General features: G+C 42.9%; 4 protein-coding genes across 13 annotated transcripts in view; 1 reads left to right on the top strand and 3 right to left on the bottom strand.

Annotated features, from left to right (window-relative positions):
• LOC133841585 (cell adhesion molecule Dscam2) overlaps nucleotides 1–4,970 on the bottom strand; it is a 49,598-nt gene extending 44,628 nt beyond the window's left edge. For 3 of the 10 annotated variants that reach the window (XM_062274172.1, XM_062274173.1, XM_062274174.1), the window contains exon 1: nucleotides 4,836–4,965. The gene's annotated coding sequence lies outside the window, so the exon portion shown is untranslated. Of the gene's footprint in view, nucleotides 1–4,802 lie in introns of all 10 variants that reach the window. The other 7 variants (XM_062274175.1, XM_062274176.1, XM_062274168.1 and 4 more) reach the window with 5 other exon arrangements.
• A 257-nt stretch (nucleotides 4,971–5,227) lies between these two features.
• On the top strand, nucleotides 5,228–6,923 carry LOC133841591 (uncharacterized). The gene is made up of 3 exons (XM_062274186.1): nucleotides 5,228–5,465; nucleotides 5,533–6,224; nucleotides 6,285–6,923. The coding sequence occupies exons 1-3, from the start codon at nucleotides 5,288–5,290 to the stop codon at nucleotides 6,618–6,620; spliced, it is 1,206 nt and encodes a 401-aa protein (XP_062130170.1). The 5' UTR covers nucleotides 5,228–5,287; the 3' UTR covers nucleotides 6,621–6,923.
• Nucleotides 6,924–10,196: 3,273 nt separating this feature from the next.
• On the bottom strand, nucleotides 10,197–11,586 carry LOC133843245 (eukaryotic translation initiation factor 4E1). Its single transcript, XM_062276701.1, has 5 exons — nucleotides 11,063–11,586; nucleotides 10,930–11,004; nucleotides 10,776–10,875; nucleotides 10,631–10,718; nucleotides 10,197–10,574 (listed from the first exon to the last, which is right to left on the bottom strand). Exons 1-5 carry the CDS (start codon nucleotides 11,413–11,415, stop codon nucleotides 10,414–10,416), a joined length of 777 nt encoding a protein of 258 aa, XP_062132685.1. The 5' UTR covers nucleotides 11,416–11,586; the 3' UTR covers nucleotides 10,197–10,413.
• Nucleotides 11,587–17,160: 5,574 nt separating this feature from the next.
• On the bottom strand, nucleotides 17,161–17,911 carry LOC133843709 (larval cuticle protein F1-like). Its single transcript, XM_062277362.1, has 2 exons — nucleotides 17,759–17,911; nucleotides 17,161–17,692 (listed from the first exon to the last, which is right to left on the bottom strand). The coding sequence occupies exons 1-2, from the start codon at nucleotides 17,768–17,770 to the stop codon at nucleotides 17,294–17,296; spliced, it is 411 nt and encodes a 136-aa protein (XP_062133346.1). The 5' UTR covers nucleotides 17,771–17,911; the 3' UTR covers nucleotides 17,161–17,293.
• Between the last annotated feature and the right edge of the window lie 1,715 nt (nucleotides 17,912–19,626).

The raw sequence follows: 19,626 nt of genomic DNA, 5'->3' as shown, positions 1-19,626 counted from the left end.
TTGATAAACTTAATGTTACCCCTTAGTGGAATTTTAATGCTTACAGGGTATAAAAATATGCACAAACAAGCAAGAGACGAGACTCACGGCTCTTGTTGCCGTTGTCGTTGTTGCTGTTGCTGCTTGAAGTGCACATAAAAATCATTTAAAAACAGCAGCGACGCAGGCGCCGCAGTCAGATAGCAACAACAGCGGCAGCAGCAGCAGCAGGAGCAGGAGCAGCGTCAGGACTAGGCTAGGACAACAGGCAACTGCAGTGGCAGCTGGCACAGCCCTAAGGTGAGGTCGTCTGCGCTGCTGTTGCCGTTGCTGTGGTGGGGCGTTTGCAGTGATTCGGTGGGGAAAAAAATGAGTTCAGCGTCGCCGCCGCCCAACACACAAAATGGGTCTAAAGTCATAAACTTTTTGCACATAGCAGCTGATGCCAACGTTGAGTAGTTGTTCTTGTTGTTGTTGTTGTTGTTGTTGTTTTTGTTGTTGGTGCTCAGTGATTTTTCCTTGCCTTTGGCTTTTACTACGCCACACTCTGCTGGGCTTTTGTTTTCTTGCTTTTTATGACTAACGAGCAAAATATTGGGTTAAGTCAAAGGGGGTAAGTGCTACCAAAAGGGTGACTGAACAGAAGGGGAAGGAGAGGGACGAGAGGAGGCTATTGCCAAATATGTGAACCAGGGGAGCAAAGAGTACAAGTGGCGAAACAATAGTTGGTTGAGCAATCAACTGACATAATAAGCAAGTGCTTATGTGAAACTACATGCTGCAAATCAAACAATGAAAAGCTCAATGCTGAACATAGAGGAAAACTGAGCCTGAGAGGTGGCAATCGACTCAATCGACTCAGGTGAACATACGAAAAACAACGCAATTCTCTCTGATTTTTGGCTCCTAGAAATGTGCCTAGAAAAATTTAGTGGAAAATATTCAGTAGCAGAAAATATAAAGGGAAATTGAAAATCAAAAGAATCTTAAACTCGAAAGAAAAATAAATGTAAGGCCAAAAATATAAAATAATAGGGAAATGGCAAGAAATGCAATAAATATTTGCACTCCGTTTCCTAATGAAATAAATAAATAAAGATTTATATACCACATATATAGACCTATATCTTGTATATCTCTGTGTTTGTAAACTAAAATAATCGCCATTTAAACTTTCGAATTAAAATTTTACTTTCGCAGATAATATTCAATAAAAAACACATAAAAACTAAGAAGTTGGCCAAGGCAAACAGCAATTTTATTAGCTGTTTTGATGGTGTTTGTAAAACAAGCCAGCGGCAATTTCATTTCGCACCTTTAAAAGGTGCTTGCCAACTTTATCAATTGCGCAATTTTATCGCCTTTCGCCTTTAACGCTTGCTGTCTTGGGCCTTTCGCCTTAGAACTTTCTTGACACTCAACCAGCAAGAACAAGCAGGTCCCTCAATCTCAACGAGGGCAGACCGACGGCAGGCACATCAATCATGTCCTTAGACAGACATAAACATAAATGCGAAAGACTGCAGTAAATTTTAAATGCGAACCTTGCGAGGCTCGAAGTGTCACACGCCAATCACAAAATGTTTGCCAACTGTGCTCAGCTCGTTACGACCACTAAATATAAACGCTCTATATACTATATATCAAGCAAAATATATATGCTGTATAGTATAGAATAGTCCCCATTCATACATCAAGTTGAAATTGATGTGCGCGCCCGCGCCCTCGCCCGTTTAGCATTTGTTTTGTTAAACACTTTTTGCGTTGGCCTTTGACAGCTAGGTCCATGCAGAGGCAGAGTTGCAAGAGGACAACTTTTGCAGCATGCAAGCGTGCCACGGATTGCCAATGGCGCATATATTTAGCCGGCGGGGCGAAAGTGATTTCTTAATTTGTTACAACTAACTTGGCAGTCAGCGAGCGTCTACACCGCCCGTCCCCCAGTACTTGAGGTTCTCGTTGTCGTTGTCGTCGCTGTCGTTGTGTACGTTAAAGTTGCACGAACTTTCTTCCGAGGGGAAGTTTCCTTTTCAAGCGCAGCCTGACGTACGTGACTTTTGTGGCAAATGATGGATTAGGGTCGCTTACACAAGAGAACACTGAGGAAAAAGAGTGGGAGTGGGAGTGTGCAGTAAAAAAAAGTGAAACTTACTGACGACTTTTGCTGCACAGCTATACCTAATTAATGACAACGAGCAATGCAATCTACACGCTCGAAAATTGCGCATACGCAAGGCACATTGCGTATACGCAATGTCAGGCGCTGCAGCTGTTGCCGAATGACCAAAAACAACAAGAACAACAAACAATAAGAAGAGGAATTGTGCTCTCTAGCATGTACTACATATATATGTGTGTACATACATGTACATATACATATATCGTACATAAGCCGCTGCGTACTACAGCACGAGAGCAAAAATTTAAATAAACCAATCCATTTATCGTTCGTTCGTTCGTTGCCGGCTGCTGTTGCTGTTGATACTATTACTACGACAACTACTACGCATATGAGCGGGCATTTTGGTGCAAGTGTGTGTATGTGTATGTGTATGTGTATGGTCACTTCCGCATGAAATACGAGCGATTTTTACTACACATCAGCAACAGCAGCCGTTGCCGTTGCCGCTACCGTCGCCCATGCGACACACACGCGTCCCCCTTGTCCAAGCGTCCTCTGAGTTCTCGTGTCCAGTGTGTGTATGCGGCAATCGATAAATTTTGTGTGTGCAGCATCGTGTGCAGCAACAATAACTGCTGTGCTGTATATACTCAATGCGTGTATGAGACTGTGTGTGCGTGTGTGTGTGTACTATATGCCGGCTCACAGATTTATAGTTTGTCATGGCGGCAACGTCCAAAATAGTTGCATACCAGTATATATAGCATAGTCGAGTCGACACGCAACTCGGAGCAGTCTCCGCTGCACCAAATCAATAGGCAATTCTCTTTTGCAAACTCTCCCTCCCTCTCCCTCTCTCTCTCTCTCTATGTCTTGTCCCACTCTCATTCTCTTACCGGCCGGTATAAGCATTATTTATGGCCAAACACAGGCTGTGGCTCTACTCTCACGATAAGCTGCATCCTCAAAAATACCCCTCGAAAATACAAAACAATCAATAGTCCCCTCCTTCTAATTGTAGTAAATAAGTCACTTACCAACTTCGTGACGTCTAATTGTTCGGAAAAGTCGGCAAATGGCAGAAAAATTTCGAATGCTATGCAGCATTTGTGAAATAAAACGAAAGTCGAGCAAAACGCATGGCAAAAATGTCAAACAATTAAGCGGCAATTACAAAAAAGGTTGCCAGCCAAAGGTAGCAGAATGCCAGGATGTCAGGATGCCAGGATGACGTCTGGTACGGTTACGTGAAAGCGTCGCGTTAAACGTGTCTTCCAATTTGCTCTGAACTCTAGAACTCCAGAAAAGGGATGGAACTGGCGGCAAGCGGCAGAAGCTCGACACAAGGCACTTAATGGGCAACACACGCGCAACTCTGGGGCGGGTTGAACAAAAACCATGCTAGATTACATATGCTAGAAGTAACTCACACCCACACACACATACACACTCACACGGTCCCGCTTAGCAGCACATGCTTTATTGATGAGCAGCAGTTGAGAGGGGCTACAAGCACTTTAAACAAAGCCCAGCAAAAATATATATTTAAAGCGCTTGCAGGATCATAAAGAATAGCACAACGCGTTAAAACACAAAAAAGTAGACTGAACTAATAGTGACATCAAAAAGATTTATGAGAACGAACTTAATTGTTGTGTAATATAATAACTCAATTAAAATAATTAAAAATAATTCGCAATAACTAAATTCAAAATAATCCATGATTACAAATTTTTTAAAAATATCTATGCAAAAATGATTTAAAAATCTCTTAGTGTATCTATATAACACGAGCTACATTCAACTAGTAGAAAGCCAAGTTTGAAGAAAATAAATTAATTTGAGATATAAAATAAACCCTTCTAAGATTATCGAAGAACTTTAAAATTACGATATTGCCAAACTCATACACACACGCACACTCACAAGAGGAACATGTCCATAAGTATATTAAGTATTTTAGAGTTTCGTTTTAGTATTTTTAATACTTGCCATCAACCTAAACACATTTACATGCAATTTGCCGAAAGACACTTTACACTTTCAAAAAAGAATGAAGGACCGAAATTTGTCGCTGTTGTTGTTGTTCTTCTTGTGCTGCAACAGCGGCTTAGCTTGATTTTTATACGTTGTTGCAATTCAATTTATTTTCAATTTGCGCGCATGCAATGCGGGCTGAAGAAGACGAAAGGTAAGAGGTAAATGGAGTCTAGTCTAGCACCTTTCATTCGACACAACTTTATCAGCGAAATTTGCGCGTCAAGCATTGCATACTTGGCGTTGGCGTTGGCGTTCAGATGTTGTTATTGTTACTCTTATCTTGTTGCCGGGCGCACGTTGTGTTTTACACTGAAGTTGCTCGTAGTATCTACACTAACACACTCTTCCACACACGTACACACAACCACCGACGCTCACTCACAAACACATGCATCAAAGTGCAGGCGAGCAATGTACATGGATATATGTAACTCTGTTATTTACTCAGCGCGCACGTTGCCGCCGTTCTTGTTGTTATTGCTATTATGTATAACACAGTAGTTGTTTTTGTTGTTGTAGTTGCAGTTAGCTTGCTATTGCACTTTGCCACCTTGCATGCTCTTTCGTACACAACAGCAATGCAACGGCGCCGACGCGTTCTCTTTTAGTAAATAACAAGACTCTCTTTTGCACTCACACACTCACTCACAATCATACATACCAGCACAACACATTCATACACACTGAACCGTACCGTTTGAAGACTGTTTCTTGTTGGGTGGGAGCGAGAGAAAAAGACTCTTCTTGAGAACTCCCGCTGAGTGTGAAGAGTGCAAGACCAGGCACAACCGCACGCGAGGAACGTCAAACAGCAACTAAATTCACATTGCGCTGGCCAAAGCCAGAGATGCTTGCTACAGAGCCAGCTCCAAAGGCTGCGACGCGTCGTGGATGCTGTGCTCAAGTGCGCAGAAGCCACGTTGTGGGTCATAGTAAAAATCATCTCGTAGTATTTGGATGCCATTTGCAGCTCATTCATTTCCTTCGTTCGATAGTTTGACATGCAACACTACTGGCTGACATTTCTCGATCGCTTAGTTATCGGCTTTTTCGATTGATCTGGCAACGTCGAAACGGTTACCAGTTCCAAGCTTTGCGTTGTCATTTGTTTTCCTGTGTATTCAATGTTATTTTTGTTTTCGTAGAATGTCAATTTTTGACTTTGTTAAAACCATCGAATTAATGGCCTGTAGTTTCCACGGCATTCCAGATCCACATTATCGCTTTGTAACCGATGCAAAAATAATAGTCAAGGAGGTTATTAGACAATTGGACTGCAATCATTCCCCATTTGCGAACCATATGAAACCGATGGAAAATACAGGTGCGAAACTATTAATGTGCAATTGCAACTGCAATACTGTGAAAAACCTATAATCTGTGATTCGTAGTTTCCTCTGTCAGGCAAATTGACATAGATATGCCGCTGGCGTTTGAAACATTTCTGCCCATTTGCCTGCCGTTCGCGTTAAGCTCCAGTTTCAATAAGGACGAACGCAGTGTGCAGCTGAAGAAAGCTGGCTTTGAGCATCCCTTCTTCTTTGGGAATGTGGTCAATGCCAAGACCATGAATTTTCTGCTGCAATCTGATCTGGAGCTGGCTGTGAAAGAGGTCTCCACGGTAGTAGGCAAATGGGGCTCCGTTTATGACCTGAAGTACTCGGCGCTTAGCTGCAATAACATACCCTTTGCCCATCAGATTGTTGCCGAGGAGAGGGGCAACAATGGCATGATGATACACTTTGACTTTATACTGGCCTTGGAATTCGATGGTGCCGTCATGCCACTGCCCGCCTACTACAAGGTGCCCCTAACCTACAAGTGGATGGCCTTTGGTTTGGTGTCAGTTGGTGACCACTATGATGGTTCCAATTGGGCTGTGCTCCTGCCCCGTTGGCAGTCAGACACGGTCTCGATACGGCTGCGTTGCCACGGTATGCTGCAGTTGCTCTACCGCATGCTATACACGCAGCGTTGCTATTGCTTTGCTGTGCCGCTGCTCGTCAAGTTCAGCTTCTTTATGACGACCTCTGATTGGGGTGATGGCTACAAAACAATGAGCGTGGCTGAGTTGTTGATCACTGTGAGTTCACGTAGCGCTTTAATTGTGGTTCTACCCCTCTTTGTACCCCTCTGTTTACAGACGCTGGGCAACTTTTGTGAACTCATAGTAGCCTACAAGGTTGGAGATGCCGTGTCGAACATGAGAAGCAGCAAGTCACTCCGCGAGCAGCAGGTATGCTGCAAGGGCATCTTTGCCATGCTGACCAAGAGCTTCCAGCTGAATGCGATAAGAGTTGGATTTATAGAGAAACTCTTTCAATTCGATTTGTCGGCATTAACTGAAACAAATGCTGCTGGCAACATGCAGCTTTCCCAAGCGGGGGTCAATGAGCAAGAGCTGGAGCTGGAGCTGGAAGAGGATAAGCAGCGAGAAGAGCAAACATCAGTCTGCCGTGAGCGACGAATTACCATTTAGGAAAAAAAGACAAGACGCAAATTCCAAAGTTAAATTGTGCATTAAGTGGACTAGTTTTTACTTTTGCCCGTTAGGTGTTGTTGTTGCAAGGCGCAGCACGAAGATTGAGTTAACTGTAAATTGGCAGGGATAACAAAGACGCTGCAAATCTCAGTAATAGCGCATATTTCTGTGCCCAAAAATAAGTGGAACTGAACACACACACATTCATACAGACTGAACCCTACCACACATACACATTGACAGATACAAAAGTTAATAAAAGCCAACTACAAACTAAAGCTCTGTTGGGTTACGTGCCCTTGTTTTGCCAGGCCCAGCCTTTAGCTTTAGCTTACTATCTGTGTGCGAGTGTGTCTGTGTGTCTGTGTGTGTGAAAAAGTTAAATTGCAAATAGCTTGGGTTGTCCCCCAAACCACACTCCGCTCCCCTCCTCTTTACCTACAAGGGCCAGAGGCAACATGAAATTTTAGAAAAATTTGCTGTTATTGTTGGCAAAACAAAAAGCGACTAAAGGAGCGCAAAAACACAGTATGAGCAAGTGGGCGTGGTTGTGGACGTGGGCGCATTAAATACTGAGAGTCGCACTAAAAAAAGGGTTTAGGGTTGCCACCTGCAGCTGCCTTCCGCCCGCTCAAGTTATGGTTTGAAAGTTTTTCGCTCTGTGCTTTTGATGTTTCATTGTTGTCAACTTTTAACTACTTTTTTTCTTCACTTTATTTTTTTCAAATTTTGTTATTTTTAAATGCAAATGTGCGAGTCTTTTGTCCCGTTTGGAGGCGAAGCTGAGGACAAATGCAATTTATATTTATGTTATAATCATTATGCTCAAATTGGCTCGCATATTATATTTCATTTTGTGTCTTTCGCACAATTGTGATAAATTCAATTAATTCTTGTATCACTGTCTGCCTCATCAGACCTTGTCAAAATGCCTCTAATTGCATTTGCGTACTGTTATAAAATATTGAAACATGATAACCAAACGGACGTGTTAATTTGTAGACCGTGTTGCCAATTTGATTGCCAATCTAGGATATTTTTGCATGTTCTCTCCTCTCTCTGACTGTGACTCGTTATTTAAATTTCATTTGCATCCGTTGTACATAAAACCTCAAGTTAAAGCCTTAACACATTTGATATGCATACATTCATAGTATTGCATGCAAAAAAAATAAATTCAATTTCAGTTTAAGTAGATTTCCAACTCGGGCCAATAGAAGCAGCATTTTGTGTTCATTTATTGAAAATGGTTTCTGCGAAAGCAAACAGCATCATACTCCAACTGCAAATATATGTAATAAACGAGCAAAAGTCAGAAAGCATCGCATTGACCATAGACTAAAAACTTCAATGAAAACTTCAATAAAATGCAGTGCAACGTTAAAAATAAGGAATTTCCTTTTTACCTGAAGTATTTCAATTCTTTTAGCAAGTTTATTTTATATTTAAATTCTATAAATATATATATTAATTATTTACTTAAAAATGTATTTTTATAATTTTAAATATACAATGTACATAGAAGAAAATTAATGTTGCTGTCATTTTATTTTACTTCTTAGCGGATAAAAATACCAAGAAACAGTAGCCCACCGACTAATTGCCTTTAAGAAATAAAAAGGTGAAGGCAAAAATGTATTCAACTTTTGAACCTGGCCACTGGCCACGGGTTATGCGATTCCCCAGCGACCTCAAGGATGCTGAAAATTGACTCATCCGCCGTGTTTGCCTGGCAGCTAAGGAATATACATAGATATTTTGTTGGACGTGATGGGGAAGAGGGGTGAGAAGTGCTCCCAAATGGTAGTCGGATGATGTCCAGAGCGGCGAGCAACGAGCAGCGACGACTCCATGACGAAGATGTCGGAAAGCAGCATCTTTAATCAAAAAATAATTATGAGCGTCGTGGGAGTTGGCGGTGGCAATGAAATTACATTTGAATTATGATGAAAAGTGGGTGGCGATGGGTGGAAAATCGCTGAAAATGGTGAAATGGAGACTCCCGGACAAGTTGTGCAGCAAATGAGCTAAGCGAAAGCAAAGTGAAATTTGAGTGAGACGAAAGACAGTTGAAAAGGCAGCGAAAGATAGAGCAAATAAAACGCAACAACACCAGCAACAACAACAACAATTGCGGCAATTTACGCAACAAACAGAGCGCTGAAAATTTCAGGAACGAAGGAGGCGAAGGCGAGACGACATCGGAGGAGGGACCACAAGGACGAAAAAGTTTATGCGAAAAAACAGACAATTAATTTGTTTTGCGAGGACAGATACAGAGGAATAAGGGTGGCAGGGGACAAAGGACACAGAGCGCAGGACATGGGAACAGGCAAACAATTTCGTGCTTGTTGGCAAAGAAAATTTACGTGCCAAAGACAAGTCGCTGGGCAAACATACAGCAAAGAGGAAGAGAAACGAGGAGCAGCAGTAACTCTCACCAGAAGCCAGGGAAATGGTCAAACATTTTACGCTTTTTGTTTAATTAAAATAGCAACAGGACGAGCATTGGACCAAGGGGCGTATGTGTATGTGTGTGTGTGCGAAGGGAGGACTAGCTCACCACATACATACATACAAACAAAAAGTAAGAGAGAACGCACGCAGTAACTGGACAAAGGAGCAAAGTCCTTTTGCAAGCGCAGCGCTTTTTCAATTAAGCTTGCATTGCATTTAATAAAAACTAAAAACATTTGTTTTGCAGCGCCTTATCTTTCAGCAGCAGCAGCTGGAGGAAGAGGAAGAATACCGGAAGCAGCAGCGGCGGAAACGGAAGTTGCCGCCACAGCAACAGATGAGTTTTATTTGTGCTTACAAATTGCTGCTCTATTAAACAACAAGTGGTGTCAAAGGAGCAGCTCTTGATGCCTTCCTACCAGCCTGCCAGTCTGACTTCCACCTGTCAACTGCATTGCAATCTTCAGGCGACTCAATGGAATGTCGACCGATATTAAAAGCCGGCGGCAAGCAAACGTGCCACAGCAGGATATCCATCAGTCTGTGTGTGTGTGAATGTGTGTGAAGCTAGTAGTGTATCACGTTCGTGTCATTTGGTGAATGCCACTTCATAATTCAATAAAACAATAAAAAGCGAAATCCTAACAAATTACAACAATCTCATCAAATACATGTGCGGACGAGTCCTTGCCGTCTGCCTTTGCAACTCCGATTCGGCCAGTTGAACATGGGCATGTCCCAACATATTTTCATAAATTGCTCACAATTTGCTATGCATGGCATAAACACAAAAGCCCACGACGAGGTGACACGCCCACAAAGGGACAACAGACAGGCAGGCAGACAAATATAATATAAGGACAGACAGGACATAAGCACAAAATACGCGCGCGACATGACAGCAAAAATAGCCAAAATTATGGCGCAAAGGATAATCGCCATAAAGTGAGCAGAGCAGATCCGAGCAAGCGAAGGACGTGCAACGTACTCACTTACATTCGAGCCTTGTCTAAGGACAGCTTATACGACGTGCTCGCTTTATCCCCGAAAGGAAGCTCAACCACGGCCATGTCCATGTGTGAGCGTTCCTTACAGAGACAAAGAGAGAGAAGAAACTTTTGTCATTCTACAAAGCTTTATTTGGGTTACGGTTACGGTTACATGTTTTGAGTTTCACGTTTTTTGTGTACAAAATATTCGTGTTCTACCCCAAGTTAAATTGGATGAAGAACGATTGTCTTACGCCCGTCACTATTATAACCAGGCACTGGGAATATTAAGGCTTCAATGGGTTCCTACCCTACTACTATGTTCTTTCCCTTGCACCACTGATTTACATTTTATAGATGGCATTTACATTGGGTCCGGCCTGCACCATGGCATCCCTATGGATCTGATATTGCAACTCTACTTCATTCAGCTGCAGCAGTTGCTTCATTTTCTGGCCAATTGCCTGAATCGCCTGTTCATTGCGAGCGTCCTTGGTCCATAGAGCTGCAACAAAGGTAGGTAAATGAACGAAGCATGCAACTAATGAGAAGGAAACTCACAAATTTTGCTGCCCTTATTGCGCACATTGATGACAGCGCCACAGATCTGTTCCGAATACTCGAAACACTCGCCAATGGTGCACAAGAGCTGAAAGCATTACAATGAATTTAAGAAAAAACATTTCATTTGGAATGATGAAGTTACCAAGTCGTGCCACAACTTGTCGACCAGCTCTTTTGAGTCCCTCTCCAGAAACATTACCCAGCGTCCACCTTCCTTGTTGCTGTCGTCCTCCCACATGGGACTACCAGACGTGTAATCAGCATTTACATGAAACAAAACTGTGGATTAAACTTACCGAATTCCGTGCTTGAAGACCATATAATCATTGAATATCTTTAGATCAGATGGCGGCTTTATGAAGTAATAGACACTAAGGAAAAGTAGCAGATTGTTAGACGACATTGAAAGGACACTTCCCTTTTGCTTACCTGAAGAAGTCTTCGACAGTGTTAAAACTAGTAACATCGCTAAGCATTTCGGACCAGGCCTTGGCACGATCGTTCTGCCAGTGCCACAAGGTCCAGGTGTGCTCCAGTGGATGCTTGAAGCACAAATCATAGTCAATCGAACTAAGCAGACGATTCAGAGACGGCTGAAAGTCTGCACTGGCAGAAGTAGCGGCGGCAGCAGCAGCCAAAGCGGCAGCACTGGCAGCAGCGGTGGCAGTGGCAGAAATTTGTTCATTGTGCCCCAAGTCGCTATTGCCATTGACGCCGCCGGCGTAGATGTCTTGACCCTGCTGTTCGGCAATTTCGGTGCCACCGTAATTATCGTAGCCCATTGTTCGACGAGTTACTTTCGAATACTTTTGCAATATGACGCCTATGTCTGTTTTATTGTATCTTTTTCTCACACGTTAAAAACTTTTTAGGAAAAAAAACCGTATGAGTATATAAATAATATGAGACTTTTCTAGTGTTCCTCGTACGAGTTTAACAGAATACTAAAGAGAAAACTGTGAATTCTGCGAATCATTGAATGTCATCTAATGAATTGACAATACACTGCCTACTCGGTAAATTTCAAAAACAGTTCTTAAAGTGTGCAGTGCTGCCAGATCGCTGAATTTGTAACTTGTCATTACTCAGCACTACTAGAGGTTATTAGCGTAGAGCGTATGCATGTAAACGATCAATGCGAATGGCAAAACGATTTGCATTCGCATTTGCTTAGCTGCTGCAAAGTCAACAATTTAAAGCCAATTCAACATAGGCAACGATGCACTCGCTCCTGCTCTGAGTGTGGTCACAAGGGTCTATCAATTGAGATGTCACGCTAATAAAATAAAATGCCAGTGAGCATACGATAAATGCACGAAAATAATAAAATGTGACTCAAATGAGCGAACGCGACGAGCAAAGCCAATGCCAAAGCTAAAGCACTTGGCTGTCTGCCTGACTGCCTCAAGGAGCTGCTTCACTTGCCAGCACTTGCCCCGTGCCACCCACCACCATCTCCTGCTGTGACTGTGTGAGTGTGTGTGTGCAACAGTTTGCTTGCAGTCAATAATCGAAATCGACTTGGGCTTGTGCAATAAAAATTTGTCTCCGCCGCTTAAGTTTTGCGCCTTGTTGCACACACCGACAAACTGCAAAGGAGTGTGTGCGAGAGAGAGAGAGAGGGACAACGTGCACCCTTTCACGCTGCTGATAATAAACTATGTGAGTTCTTGCCACGCCAACTGCCTGGGTAAGTAGCTTTGGGCCCTTGTAATGTGCACCATTTGTTGCTGGCGCTGTGTGGGGCATGTGCGGTGTAAAAAGTGCCACCAAAGCCACTATGTGGCTTTTCTACAAGTTGCCTCGACTTTCCCTTCGCCCCTCTCATTCCACTCGTGAGTTATGTGCTGGCCAAGTTAGCACAGAAGTGTGGACTGCCGGTCGCTTCTGCTGCTGCTTGACTTAGTTTGGGCCGCAGCAAATAACTTTTCCTGCTTCAATTTACTTAAAAATTCTATTTATTTTAGGTCTTAAGCAGCAGCAGTAGCAGCAACGGCAGCATCACCATCAGCAGCCACCTCCAGGCGCCAAGCCACCACAACCCCAGATGGGCATCAAACATGAGAGTTTAAGACAGCTTTGGGTGAGTTTATTTGCAGTTGATTAACGCAATTGAACACGTCCAAATTGATGGCGTCGAGTCACGAGTCATTTGGCCAGCTTAAAATACATTGTAAAGAATTTTGAATTTATCTGTAGAAAGTTATTTGATAAAGTACTGGTTGGCATATTACCTGCCCGTGTGGAGCTTTTGTTGATTTGTTCAAATCCAACCAAAGCAATGAAGATTCGACTTGTGTTTGCAGCTGTCTTCCACACTGCCACTGTGCGTATACGTAATATTTTACAGCGCTTTGCACTTTGCAGCAACGGCAATACCTACAGCTGCATAACATGGGTCAGTAAATCTTTTAAAATATTGTAATGTTACTCGCAAGCAGAGGGGGCAAAAACAGCGCTCGACTCTGGCAAAAAATAAGCAAGCTGAGAAGGGGCAATGGGGAGGGGGCATGAGCTTAAGCGCTTTGAGTGCTGTGCAGTAAAAACGCCCACGAAATACCAACAAAGCATCGCAGGACAAACGGCAACAGGACGAGCAGCAATGTCTTCAGCAGCTCTCAGCGTCAGACAAGACAAGAAATGAAAATGATTTGAGGCATTAGGTCCTAGGGTCCTTGCTATGCTGGCTGCTCTTATTATTGCCGCTGCTGCTGTTGCTGCTTCCCTTGATGATAGTGTTGCTTTTTTGGTCAACAAATCGCCTGGCCTGGTATCTGCCTGTGAAAGATTTAGGTGCCGTTGAAAGCGCCAAGCAGGCAATGATGTACGGATATGATTCAGCTCGTTTATATTGCACCTGAATGTGAATGTTAGATCACCGCCACTTAAAACAATAAGAATCAGAGATGTTGGGAGAACTTCAAAATAAACGAGTGGCCAAGAAACACATGAGCTTGTAGTTTGCTCTCCAAACCAACAGCGACAACGACTCTGATGAGGACCATGACGATGACTTATCCTGCAAAGTCGGCACTGGCCGCAGCTTGTGCCCTCAGGCCAACTGACAAAGACAAAAGCAACAGCTTCCTGGCAGTTGCTAGCTGCCACATGCCACCTGCCAACAGCCAAGAGCCAGCATCGAGAGCAGCCACTAGTCGACTGTCAGCAAGTTGCCTCGGCAAAAATATTGTGCTAAATGCTTTTGTGCTTGCCCCGGCGAGACAAAAAAGAAACGCAAAGCAAAAAACAGACGCAGATGAAGATGAAGACTAAGATGGCGTTCTGAAGTCCTTCAGTGTGGCCCAAACCAAGAGGCCAGGTGAAAGTCATTTCACGCTGTTGTAGCGCAAAAGATTAAAATAATAGCAGCGCGTAAATTAAACAGCCAGCCCAAGCCCAACTTGGAGTAAAACACAGACACAAAGAGAGAGACAGAGCCAGTGGAGTGGCAACCACAGCTGAACGACGCACCAATCACACTGACTCGCACACAAAGACATCTCTCATTCTTTTGTCTTCCATCTCTCGGTGTGGCTGTGTGTGTGCGGTCTGGCACTAAGACCATAAGACGCTTAGCTGCTACCAGGCATGGGCAATACTTGCGCCATTCGCACCATCTGACGTGCCACCATCACCATCAACGCCATCACCACGCCACGAGCAGCACCAACAGCAACAACGACAACTGCAACATTGCGTTGTCAGCACTTCATTTTGAGCCAACATGCCGCGTGCTTTACTTAATGCGTCTGACAAGGGGTGAATGAGGGGGGATCTGAGCGCCTTGCAGTTGCGTTTCTTTATGGGTATTATGATTGTCAGGCGACAAAAACTAGCAGACACTGAAAAGATTGCGATAGATCTCCTGTTAAAGCATGAACAACGAAGTCATCAAAATAAGGGCAATTATTGTGTTTGAAATATAGTTCAAATAACACAATGCAAGTGTGTAGATTTTTACAAATATTACTGATCAAAGGGTTTCGTAAGTAGAGCGTTATGGAATACACAGGCTTTGATGAGATTATCAGTAATATTTGTCCTACATTTGCGCTGATGACGTCTAAGATTAAATAATTCCTGGTTGACAATGATTTTGCAGTTCAGGGTACTTCTTCGACAAACCGATAGAAATAAATATTTGAAAACGTAGTAAGGAAAGCAAGAGCTTCTTATTGCGACTGACAATTTTATCACCTGAACACATCTTCGGAGTGTAGCACACAGACTACTATAGAGGAGTAGGTATTATGCTCGGTCTGCGCGTATGTTGCAGTAGGGATGGCTACGCGCTGATTCGTTAAGCTGCCACACAACCAGCTACCTCTGCTGCCTCTTGCTTCTTGCCACTGCCACCCACCTCTTATGGCTTGCCTTTTTCGACTTGTTCATCTGCTGCTTCGTTTCGTGTGCGCTTAATGCTTTATGTTTTTGCCAGCTTTTAGCTGCTTTGTTGCCGTTGCCGTCGCTGTTGCTGTTGCAAGGTACTTTGCTTTTGTTCGATGAAACGTAAAAATAGCAACAAGCAACGAAAACTCATTTTTAGACAATGCCACATAATTCCAACGAATGCGGATAACGCACACAACGACTACCTGCTTTTTGTTGTTGTAATGAGGTATTCTGTTTGTTGCTGTTTGCCACAATATCATGTTGTTGTTGCTGCTGCCACAGCGTGTTGTTGCCACTGCCGCTCATGTTTACCATTTGAATGCGTCTTTTTTGCTTGCTTGCCTGCTCTTCAAAGCAACCGCAAGATGTTGCTTACGCGCTGTCAGTTTTTATAATGAATCTTGGAGCGGGCTCACCAACCCCTCTCCCTCTCCCCTCCCTCATATGGTGCACGCAAAGCTCAACCCTTAACCGCCTCCTCTGGCAACATCTGCTGGGCAGCCAGCTTGGGCTCCGTTTGTCGGCACAAATTTGCGTATTTCAAGCAGCGCCACAGCAGACGCCACACGCTCGAGTATAACTTTTGAACCCTTGCCACAAACACACACACACACACTCATATGTGAGCCTGTTGCTGCTGCGTTTGTGTATGTGTGTGGCAGTTGTTGTTGCTGGTCATTTACGCCCATTTAGCCACATTTAACAAAGTCAACAATAAAGTCAAAAAGTTCTGTCAGCCTGTTCGAGTTGAGGTTGTTCTCGAAGTTCAAGCTTAGACCGAACGATAATTGCCAAAACTTTTTCGCTTCCTCCACTCAATCCAGCAGCTTGTGCTGTTGCTGTTGCCGTTGCTGTTGCCGCTGCTCTTCTGCCATTTCCTATGGTTACCTGACTTCGATGATGAGGCAACTTGAGCCGCTTAGCAATATCTCGTACATCATTAAATCATTATTCGAATTTGGCTGTCGGAGCTGTTGACGCATTTGGGTTTCAGACCTCATTAGCGCCAACAACAGCAAAAGCAACAGCAACAACAACACAACACTAATAACTAGAACAACGGCAACTTCGACAACGACAACACAACAGCAGGTGTCAATTTTAATTTAGTGCCTGTGCAAGGATATTGTCTCCGATGTCTGTTTGCCTATTTGTGGCTTTTGTCATCGAGCTGAATGCACTCAGAGAAATGTCCCTGTATTCTCCATTTTAATTAAGCACAAATTAGGCCATCAACTGTTCGATGTATTCACAGATGCGCAATGCTAAACAAAATACATAAATTTGCCAATTTGGCACAATATGAATAGCAAAATACTATTAAAATTAGGTTATTTCATTCTTAAATTCTGTGTTTGTACAATATTCCAATGTATAAATTTCGTCAACTCTATTTGCGTTAACCAGCTCGTATACTTAATATATCTGTTTTATTTAATAGCATAGATACATATTTGAAACATATATTTTCTGTGGTAAAATTGTAGGGTGAAAGTATGATTTCAAGATAGAAAGTATGCTCCTTGAATAAAGAGTCAGTAATATTTCATTTTAATTCTGAAATATACTTAAAAATGGTCAATATAAAGTAAATAATTTCTAATGTGGTTTCAGAACTGTGCTCAATGTTATATAAATTAGAATCATTACTTTAAGTGCTTCAGATGTCGCTTTCTTGAAAGTGTATCTCAGACATGGCGGATTTGTGGTCTCTGCGGTAATCATAGCCAGCAGGAATGTACATTAATATTATAGATACCGCAGATGTCTGCGATACACACGCAGACTGACAGTCGACTCGACACTTAATTGATATGCAGAGCGGCAATTGGCTCGACTTGAAACCATTGTGGAATCTAGTTGAAATGCTTTCAAAGACGCTAATGAAGCCACTGAAATATTTGCGTGAATAAACGCTGCGCATGCCAAACAAGACCAAAATACAGTCAAACGTCGCTAAAAGCAATCCATGTACTTATAGCACATATATATAATTATAATACTTATACCTACGCTATATAATTTATTCTGGAATAATTTTAAGACGTGTTACGTTGTTTTTTTTGTTTTACTTTCGAGTTATTCAGAGCGTATTGGCACTGTACTTAAATGCAATTAAAAGTCAGTTGAAAATGTTCATTGAAACTTAAACTTTTTACATTTTATTTCGGTAACAAAATCACAAGCAGGCTAGTAGGGGGGAAATAAATGCACAACCATGCTGCTAAAACATGGCGCAATATTCCCATGGATCGCTCAGATCCACATTTACTTCTTCAGCAGCAGAGGAGCGGCGGCGGCGAAGGGACGAGCCACATAGGGAGCGGCGAAGGGTGCGCTGTAGGCCAAAGGAGCAGCAGCAGCATAGCGAGTGTAGGCAGCAGCCAAGGGAGCGGAGTAAGCAGCGGCCAGAGGAGCGGAGTAGGCAGCGGCAACTGGAGCAGTGTAGGCGGCAGCAAGGGGAGCGGCAATGGGTGCGGTGTAGGCAGCGGGGAAGGCGGCGCTGTGGGCGACCTGGTGAGCCGAGTAGCTGGAGGCATAAGGTGCCACATAAGCAGCGCTACCGACGACAGCAGCAGCTGGTGCGGTGTAGGCCAAAGGAGCAGCGGCCAGGATGCCAGGCTTGGCAGCAGCCACAGCCACAACAGCGAAGAAGCAGACGGCGAACTAAGGAAGAGATGGCATATTGCTTGAGGATTCAGTCGAGGATTCAGTGTGCCGTGGTCTACTTACGAATTTGAACATTTTGAGTTGTTTTTTTTGGGGTGTTTGCAGTTGTCAGCTAGTGAATGACCAGTTGATTTGTGATGCTAAATCGTGGACAGGCCAGCGCTTTTATAGCTATGGCCAGCACTTGCACTTTTTTTGTTGTTTCTTGGCTCTTGGCCCTCTCGATATTCGGCGGTGTTTGCAACCACATTAGCATGCGCATCACGTGTTCCCCAGTTGCCAAGTCAACGACTGCGGACTGGTGACAGAGACGGAGACAAAGACAATGCTGTCCATGTTGCGCATGCGCAATTCTTGGCCAGAAATTACCTGTAGCTTCAGTGGGCTTAATGTGTTAGCCCCAAGTGCGTGCTTGGCGTCCGTTACTTTTGCCTCGATTTCTGTGCGTTACCATCGACATTTGTCCATGACCTTGGGCCTGCAGTTTAAATGGTTTTCTGCACTCAAGTGCTCAAGTGCTCAAGTGGGGTATTACCAACCCGAAACGGTTGCTCATTAAACCTCAGATCAACACGATAAAGCGTCGAACATTCGAATTTTACATTTTTATTGATTTAATCTATTCACTTGCTCAGCGTATTTCATAAGAATGCCACAACTTATAAGTCAATCAATTGAAGACATGTGAGTTACACATTTTATATTAATTTTATGGGTTCACTTTCTTATACGATTCGATTTACAACGGAAGTTGTAGTTATAAATATGAGGTCAGTGCTTTGTTTAAGGGAATTAAAGCGCTCTGCAGATTAATCCTATTATAAATTTATTTTACAAAACTGCTCCAATGAAGCGAATACAGTCTTACCCAAGCAAATATATACATTTTAAGTTTATTTACTAATGTGCAATAAATAGGAATTGATTCTATGTCTGTTATGTTAAGATTACAATCAAAAGACACTTCATTCAGAGCTCTTATTTAAATGCAGTAGTCCTGAACTTATAATTCCTGATACTCTTCCAAAACAATACTTTTCAAGAAAACTTATGATCACAACACTCAAGTTTGCTAACCATTTTGAACCCTCGATTATTATTTTTTCAAGCATTTTTACTTTATTTATAAATCTGTATATGCTCCACACAATATTTTTGTAATAATTCAGAACACCTTCACAATTGGCAAGCTAGCTAGCTTATGCCTCATTACATTTATCAATTAGGTTAAATAAAAAATAACTAATTAATTCTCGCTTTGCATAATTTGAGCGGACTTTCTTATGTAATGTAATGTGTTATGTTCGCTTCCTCTCAGTTTGATTAACTTTTCGCTCCATATGCTCGCAATGCGTGCATAATAATCTGCCCACACTTCACTTCTCTCGTTTCCCCCGCTGACTACTGCGAATGCCGTTTGCACCCCCAACTCTGTCAGCTTAAAATCTTATTTATAAACAGTTGGCCCCAACCACAATTCAATGGAAAATTAATTAACAAATGTCATAAATAGGGTGAAAAAAGTGTTTTGCACTTGGAAAATGGCGATCTAAAGAGCAGGGAAAGGTAGATGGGGAGGTGGAGTTGCAAGGGAGTGAAGAGTGAAAAATGCTGCAGCTTAAATCGCACTAATTAGAAGTATCGAGTGTGCGCTTGTTCAGAGAGAGTGAGCGAGGGAGAGAGAGAGAGAAAGAGTGAGAGGTAGACGGTATATCAAGGTGTTTACAATACCAAACAGCAGCCCAAATCAACACATACACTCACACCTAAATAAACACACATCCATACAGACCAACACATGCACACACACACACAGTCATACAACAGCAGTGGCATTTAGACACACTCCAAAAAGTGTTGAAGCGTGAATTTTGCTTAAAAATGCCAATTACGCGATTTTGCAAGGCAACGGACAAGGCAAAGCGAAGGGG

This window comes from Drosophila sulfurigaster, chromosome 3 (genome assembly GCF_023558435.1).
Source record: "Drosophila sulfurigaster albostrigata strain 15112-1811.04 chromosome 3, ASM2355843v2, whole genome shotgun sequence".
NCBI lineage: Eukaryota > Metazoa > Arthropoda > Insecta > Diptera > Drosophilidae > Drosophila > Drosophila sulfurigaster.
This window is presented reverse-complemented; position numbering and strand designations above follow the sequence as displayed.

What these genes read in the sequence shown, in the direction of transcription:
- LOC133843245 (XM_062276701.1), bottom strand. Translation starts at nt 11,415, where the DNA reads ATGGGCTACGATAATTACGGTGGCACCGAAATTGCCGAACAGCAGGGT. An exon ending in GTCTTCAAGCACGGAATTCG is followed by an intron (nt 10,876 to 10,929) that starts GTAAGTTTAATC and finishes CACGTCTGGTAG; the next exon opens with TCCCATGTGGGAGGACGACA. An exon ending in ACAAGTTGTGGCACGACTTG is followed by an intron (nt 10,719 to 10,775) that starts GTAACTTCATCA and finishes TAATGCTTTCAG; the next exon opens with CTCTTGTGCACCATTGGCGA.
- LOC133841591 (XM_062274186.1), top strand. Translation starts at nt 5,288, where the DNA reads ATGTCAATTTTTGACTTTGTTAAAACCATCGAATTAATGGCCTGTAGT. An exon ending in GAAACCGATGGAAAATACAG is followed by an intron (nt 5,466 to 5,532) that starts GTGCGAAACTAT and finishes TGTGATTCGTAG; the next exon opens with TTTCCTCTGTCAGGCAAATT. An exon ending in TGGCTGAGTTGTTGATCACT is followed by an intron (nt 6,225 to 6,284) that starts GTGAGTTCACGT and finishes CTCTGTTTACAG; the next exon opens with ACGCTGGGCAACTTTTGTGA.